The sequence below is a fragment of the Cannabis sativa genome, chromosome 1 (assembly GCF_029168945.1).
Source record: "Cannabis sativa cultivar Pink pepper isolate KNU-18-1 chromosome 1, ASM2916894v1, whole genome shotgun sequence".
Classification (NCBI taxonomy): Eukaryota; Viridiplantae; Streptophyta; class Magnoliopsida; order Rosales; family Cannabaceae; genus Cannabis; species Cannabis sativa.
The window spans coordinates 52,213,765-52,220,708 of NC_083601.1; the positions used below are offsets into that span (position 1 = coordinate 52,213,765).

The 6,944-nt window shown below is 32.2% G+C and overlaps 1 protein-coding gene across 2 annotated transcripts; it reads left to right on the forward strand.

Moving 5' to 3' along the window:
* Positions 1 to 994: 994 nt before the first annotated feature.
* LOC115706623 (arginine biosynthesis bifunctional protein ArgJ, chloroplastic) lies at positions 995 to 6,120 on the forward strand. 2 transcript variants are annotated; one of them, XM_030634335.2, is made up of 18 exons: positions 995 to 1,167; positions 1,349 to 1,402; positions 1,469 to 1,570; positions 1,639 to 1,762; positions 1,876 to 1,949; positions 2,205 to 2,249; positions 2,330 to 2,380; positions 2,451 to 2,519; positions 3,769 to 3,827; positions 3,960 to 4,029; positions 4,304 to 4,384; positions 4,473 to 4,559; positions 4,744 to 4,866; positions 5,069 to 5,131; positions 5,215 to 5,292; positions 5,376 to 5,521; positions 5,637 to 5,707; positions 5,842 to 6,120. In XM_030634335.2, the coding sequence occupies exons 2-18, from the start codon at positions 1,349 to 1,351 to the stop codon at positions 5,922 to 5,924; spliced, it is 1,380 nt and encodes a 459-aa protein (XP_030490195.2). In that variant the 5' UTR covers positions 995 to 1,167; the 3' UTR covers positions 5,925 to 6,120. The 2 variants fall into 2 exon arrangements, with proteins under 2 accessions (XP_030490195.2, XP_030490196.2); XM_030634336.2 differs by having other exon boundaries at positions 1,007 to 1,167; positions 1,331 to 1,402.
* The last annotated feature ends 824 nt before the right edge of the window (positions 6,121 to 6,944 follow it).

The window sequence follows — 6,944 nt, forward strand, 5'->3', positions numbered from 1 at the left end:
TTTTGATGTTAGTTTTCTGTTACCTTCATTTAGTCTTTCTTTTCTGTAAATACCGTTAAAAATATTTAAAAAAAACTTTAAATGTAAAAGTGTAAAAATTTTACATTAATAAAAAGAAGGGATAAATTGAGGAATGATTTTTTTTTTATTTATTAATTAAAAATACATTTATATTATATTTCATTAAAAAGTACTTACTTTTGTGAGTGAGTTGTCTAATATACTCTCACTCTCCACTTAAGTCTAGCACATAATTTATATTAACTTAAATGGCATAATGAGAACATTATTTTTAAAAATAGGTATATTTTAAAGAATATATAAATAAATGTAAAAATTAAAATAAATAAAGTAAAGTGATAATATAATTTCTTTCTCTCATATTAGGCTAACTTAAACAATACAACAACATACTCATTCTTTTAAATAATTCTTACATTTATTTCTATATTTTTTAAAATATTCTAATTTTAATAGATGATGTCTCTATTTTATATTTTAGGTTAATTTAAATTATATGCTAGATTTAAATGAAAGATGAAAATATATTAGAGGAAAATTCTATAATAAATCCCTTAAAGTGGATATATTGATGCACCCTTATCTGTTTTAGCACCCGAAATAATTTTTTAGTCAAATTTTTTCTCATAGTCATGTACGTTATAGTTATTTAAGATATCCTACAAAATTTTAAAAAATTTAGAAAAGTTTAACACGCCGAAAATTACGTTCAAACAGTGCGTTGTACGCGTAACTATTTTATTTTATACGCGTGTAAAATAGACTGTTTGAACATTATTTTCTATATTATAAATTATTCTGAATTTCTTAAAATTTGGTAGGTTATCTTAAATAGCTATAACGTACATGAATATGAAAAAAAATTAACAAGTGAAGGATACATCAGTACATCCCTTTTAAGGGTGTGCATATAATACGAAAGTATTTTTAATTAATGAATAAAAAAGAAGGTATTACTCAACTTATTCAAGAGAGGCCCAGGCCCAGGCCCAATTATATACCCAAAGTGATAGCAACTTCTTTGCTCTCTCATGGAGGTACCCTAGAAATAGTATCAACCTTCTTCACGTCGGAGGTCGAGATCAGAGAGTTGGGATTCCGTTTCAGTCATCGGCCGGATCACACAATTACTTCACTCACAACAAGGTACTCTACTTAGGGTTTTGAAGCTGCTAATCATTCTCTCTAAATAGTTCTACATTGCCATTCTACAGAGCCAAAGAAACTTTCATAATAATTTTCTCATTTTGGTTGAATACAAAAATTTCTGTTTCTTTCATGTGAATTAATCCCATTATATCTCAAACAGTGCTATTCATTGGCACAGATGTATGAGTGTCTAAGATTTCCAGCAATACCACTTCAGGGCCCAAAGTCAAAGGTATTCTTTTTCAGGTTTCATATGTTGTGTTGTGTTCATTATGAATTAAATATGCTTCATTTTCAGCTTTGGAGTTCTGCCCGAATGGACTTTAAATGTTGTGTTGTATCAGTCTCCAATGTCATTCCAGCTGCACCCATTTATCTCCCTGAAGGTCCTTGGACACAGGTGATTCTCTTTTCACTTCTTCAAGGACATGTAATGAAAGTGTATTAACTATTATTTTTCAATCATAGATTCCTGGTGGAGTTACTGCTGCACAAGGGTTCAAAGCTGCAGGCATCTATGGTGGATTACGTGCAAAAGGAGATAAACCTGACCTTGCACTTGTCACCTGTGATGTTGATGCTACTTCTGCTGGTTGCCCTTCTACTTTTCATTTTACTTGATTATAATTATAATACACTAACATATTATTGTTCTGAAGATTTTGTCTTTTTTGATTCTTGTGTTGTTTTCTCCTTCTATTTCAGGGTCATTTACTACAAATGTTGTTGCAGCTGCACCTGTATTATATTGCAAAAATGCCCTCAACATTTCAGAAACGGTATGGTTAATCATCATGCTAATTCTTTTCTGCTGCTCTATCTATAAACTTCACCCTTTCAAATCCATTATATATATACAATTATATGAGATAGGATAAGGATGTTGTCGTTTTGTACTTGGTGAGTCAAGGTCATACCTCTCATAATCTTGACCATTTTTTAATTTGACAATATACAAAAAATATTTGTAAAAAAAATGGCTGCATTAATATATATAATATTATTTGCTAATAACTCTTTTGCAATTCTTTTAGGCACGTGCTGTATTAATAAATGCTGGTCAAGCCAATGCTGCAACGGTGATCATTAAACTATGATGTAACTTTTGGAGTTGACTTGGTATGTATTATGTGACTAAGATTTGCTGCATTGATGTCAGGGTGATGCAGGTTATCAAGATGTCATAGAATGTGTCAATGCCGTTGCTAAGGTATGTTATTATTTGAAGTTTGTTGTTTGAGTCAAGTGGATTTTCAGCAACTATGAAATTTGTCCTGCAGCTACTCAAGATGGGGCCGGAAGAAGTGCTTATTGAATCCACTGGTGTGATAGGCCACAGGATAAAGAAGGTACTTAACTTTGTGTGCCATTAAATCTTTTATTATGTTTGAATAGTATTAGAGTTACTCTCAGTGGTGTTTATTGGACCACATATAATGTTTTTAGGCCTATTCAAATCCGATTCGATCCAATTAATTTCAGTCATCCAATTAATGATTGGATCGGTTGTATCCATTAAATGTATTTCATATATATTTATTAGTTTAATTTGGGTTTACCCAATATTTTAGAACTATTATTTTTGGATCGGATCCATCCAATATTTTAGATTCATATTGGATCGGACTAGATCCATTCAATCCAAGAAAAAAAAAGTAAAATTTTAATGCTAATTTTCATATATACATATTGATTTTATGTATAACAATATAAAATGTAATTACTCATCCAAACTAAATGAAAATACTAATTAGTTCGATTAGATGTTGGATGTATTGGATTTTTAGACACGCTATCCATCATCTGATCCGATCCAATTGGATATTTAAAAATAACATCCAATTATATCCAATCACAATTGGATATCCAATGTTTGGCGGTCGGTTCTCATTAGATTGGATCAATTTATGCACACCCCTAAGTCTCACATTGTTAATGTGTGGAAATAAATTACTATATATAAGATGAATGGGCTATACTCTCATTGCCAAGTGGTGTTTAGATGGAACCTCATTGATCTTATCTCAAATTCTAACATGGTATCAGAGCTGCTTGTGATCCGTTGTGAGCCTAAAGTGTTGCCGGTCCAAAAAGGTGAGCCATAAAAGAGCCGTTTGTGATTCGTTGTGTGCCCGAAGTGTCGCTGGTCCAATAAGACGAGCTAAACGTTAAAACTTTCGCTGTCTCCCCTTTAATCTCTATTTGGGACCTTTCGGCCAATGTGTGCCAGTTCCTAGTGTTGGGATCTTTGACCTGTTTCAAAAGTTCACAAATTTCCCAACGTGTACACTCACAAATTTCTCAATATTTGGCCTTGTGGGATTCTTTCAAATGTCACGTTTGGCCCTGTGGTCTCTTAAAGGTCGTTCATTATACCATACTTTCCAGGCCCAAACGTGAGGAGAGTGTATTAGAGTTAGTCCCACATTGTTAATGTGTGGAAATAAATTACCATATATAAGATGAATGAGCTACTCCTTCCATAGCCAATTGGTTTTGAGATGGAACTTCATTAATCTTATTCCAAATTCTAACAAACAGACCAGCTAAAAAGCTTAGAAGCTTTGTCTTATTCCCTATCTGTTTAACTTGTAACAGGGTGCACTTCTAGAATCTCTTCCTAAATTGGTTAATTCACTCTCATCTTCAGTTCAAGGGTAAGTCCTTTTATTTTTCTTAACTCTGTTCATCAACTCATATGTGCATGTCAAGTTTATATATATGTCTGTAGATAATATATAAGTATATTTTTTTTCTAACATTCTTGAATAATGTGCTTTGGCTTGCAGGGCTGATTCTGCAGCTGTTGCAATCACCACTACTGACCTTGTTACCAAGAGTGTGGCAGTAGAATCTCAGGTGTGGAGAAAGTCCTGTTCATGTGACTAATGCTGTCTTGATTTGATTTAGTTAGTTTGCTCACAAGTTTCTATATGAATTGGTTCTTAGATGCATAGAAAGAATTGAAGAAAAAAAACTATTACATTCTACTTTTCTGGAGAGAGGTATATATATTATAGAAATTGTCTCTAACTAAAAGAGCTGGAGCTGTACATGGTTGCAATTCTATTCTTAGGTTTCAGAACTTAAGGAACTAGACAAATGTAATGTTTGTTGATGATGAATTGTTCAGGTTGGAGGAAAAACTATAACTATTGGTGGGATGGCAAAAGGTTCTGGAATGATCCACCCCAACATGGCTACAATGCTTGGTGTAAGTATCTTCTAATTCTTTTCTTTTATCTCCCTTCAAAAGGATCATAATAGAAGTATAATCTGCTTCAAATTAATATATGGTTCAGGTAATTACAACTGATGCTGTTGTTACCAGTGACGTTTGGAGAAAAATGGTTCAGGTTGCTGTAAACCGAAGCTTCAATCAAATAACTGTATGTCAATTTTTTCTTTTTTGTATTCATTCTTTTCTAGAAGTTCTTGTTCTTTTTAGTGAAAATCATAGCCTGGAGAAGTTCCTGCACATAAACTGTTGATCAAGTTTCAGTTGCTTAATCCAGTGTGTTAAGGATTTACAGTTTTTGTATGCTAACCAGTTCAGGAGTGATTTTAATGCAGGTAGACGGAGATACTAGTACCAATGACACTGTAGTTGCCTTGGCCAGTGGATTATCTGGCTCACCCAGGATTTCATCTTTGGAAAGTGATGAAGCAATGCAACTTCAAGCTTGCCTTGATGCGGTAAGAGGCATCTGAGGTTCAACTAGTGTCTGTATTCCAAATTATCCAGAATAATATAGTCCAAAACCATCTACTGTGTTAAGATATTTACACTTCCAGTCAGATCAGCCAAAAACATTACACTCTTGGGGAATTTCGTGTTTACCTATGGCAACGGGTTTTGGGGTTCAGTATATATCCAGTATTCTAACATATATTTTAGGTAATGCAAGGTCTTGCGAAATCAATAGCTTGGGATGGAGAAGGAGCAACATGCCTAATTGAGGTGTGATATTGTTTGATGACTTGTTCTTCTATGAGTAAACTACTTGCATATTCAATCACTGAAACTAACATGGATATTTCCAGGTGACAGTTACTGGGGGTTGCAATGAAGCTGAAGCATCAAAGATAGCCCGCACCATAGCATCTTCTTCGCTTATAAAGGCATGACATTCAGCCTTATAATATATCGTGTAGAATTAGTTAAAGCAAATTCTAATGCAATCACTACCTGTAATGTTATCCAGGCTGCAATTTATGGAAGAGATCCAAATTGGGGTCGCATTGCTTGTGCTGCTGGCTATGCAGGAGTTCCCTTTGACCTAAATAAACTTCGAGTGGTGTTGGGGGATTTTTTGTTAATGGATGGTGGAGAACCACAATTGTTTGACAGGTAATCATTAGACTCCTTCCTTTTCATCTTCGGAATCACAAAAGTCGCCCTTTATACTTGAGATTCTCCTTTAAAATTTGTAACCTTGACGATGTGATGTGGGAATTTTTTTCAGTTCTGCTGCTAGTGAATACCTCAAGAAAGCAGGCGAAGCACACGGCACGGTTCAAATTAAAGTGTCTGTCGGTAAGTTTCAAAATTTTGCCTGTATTTTGGTGTCATCTTTGTTATCTAACGAAGAAGGCGGGCGAGCAGCATTCACCATCAGATTGTCTTCTCCAACGAATTAACTCTAATTTGTTTCTGTGCTATTAAAACAGGTGATGGACCAGGAAGCAGCCAAGCATGGGGCTGTGACTTAAGTTATGACTATGTCAAAATAAATGCAGAGTACACAACCTAGGGTAGGACCTTAGGTAGTGTTTGATTTGGTGTAATAGAATGATAATGGTAATAGTAATAGTAATGTAATGGAATAAGAATGGTAATACGAATTGATTACAATATTTAGTTTGTAGTTGTAGTGAACATTGTAATGAGAATTATTGTGTTTGGTTTGGTATGAGAATGCAATAGAATAAAATTTGTATTGACCAAAATAATCCTATTGTTTTTATTTTATAATTATAAAATATTCAAAGAAAAAAAAGGATAATATAGACTTTGATTTTTTTTAGTATATTTTTATTAAAATGTTATCTTTTCTTTGTAATGGAATGTTAATTGTAATGAGAATTACATTGGTTTTGGTTTTAGTGTGTAATTATCATTACAATACTTGATTGCATAGTTAAGAAAATAATTTTAGAAGAATTTTTAACATTTAAAAAATATATTTTAGTATATATTAAAATTCTGAATAAAATTTTTAATTAGTTAGAATTAAATTTGTAAAGTTGTAAATAAAAAGTTCATGTTGTAAAATTGTAAACAAAACAAAAAAAAAAATGTATTCAAAATTACTACATTTTATTCGTAATTTGAATATATCTTTATTATAATATTGAATCCATTTGTAATAGTTAAATAAAATAGTAAAACTCGATTAGTGTTTAAGTTAATGATGAATAAAAAAAACATGATCACTAAGGTGATGAATATTGAAGAATTTCTAAAGGAATTATTAAACTTCTAATTTCCATCAAACATTGGATAATAAGAAAGATAATGAAGTTAATATTAATGAGGCAATTAGTAATTTTTTTGATGACAATATTGGTGTTTTAATTGAAGAGTTGTATCATGAAGATGATGATTTAGTAAGTAATAATAATAATTTGATGCAAAATAATGAATTATTAAACTTTCAATTATTTGACATGTATTAGACTTATTCCTTTTCATATTAGGAATTACAAAAGTCACCATTTATACTTGAGATTCTCTTTTAAAATTTATAACCTTGACGATGTGGTATGGCAAT

What these genes read in the sequence shown, in the direction of transcription:
- LOC115706623 (XM_030634335.2), top strand. Translation starts at nt 1,349, where the DNA reads ATGTATGAGTGTCTAAGATTTCCAGCAATACCACTTCAGGGCCCAAAG. An exon ending in GTCAAGCCAATGCTGCAACG is followed by an intron (nt 2,250 to 2,329) that starts GTGATCATTAAA and finishes CATTGATGTCAG; the next exon opens with GGTGATGCAGGTTATCAAGA. An exon ending in GAACCACAATTGTTTGACAG is followed by an intron (nt 5,522 to 5,636) that starts GTAATCATTAGA and finishes AATTTTTTTCAG; the next exon opens with TTCTGCTGCTAGTGAATACC.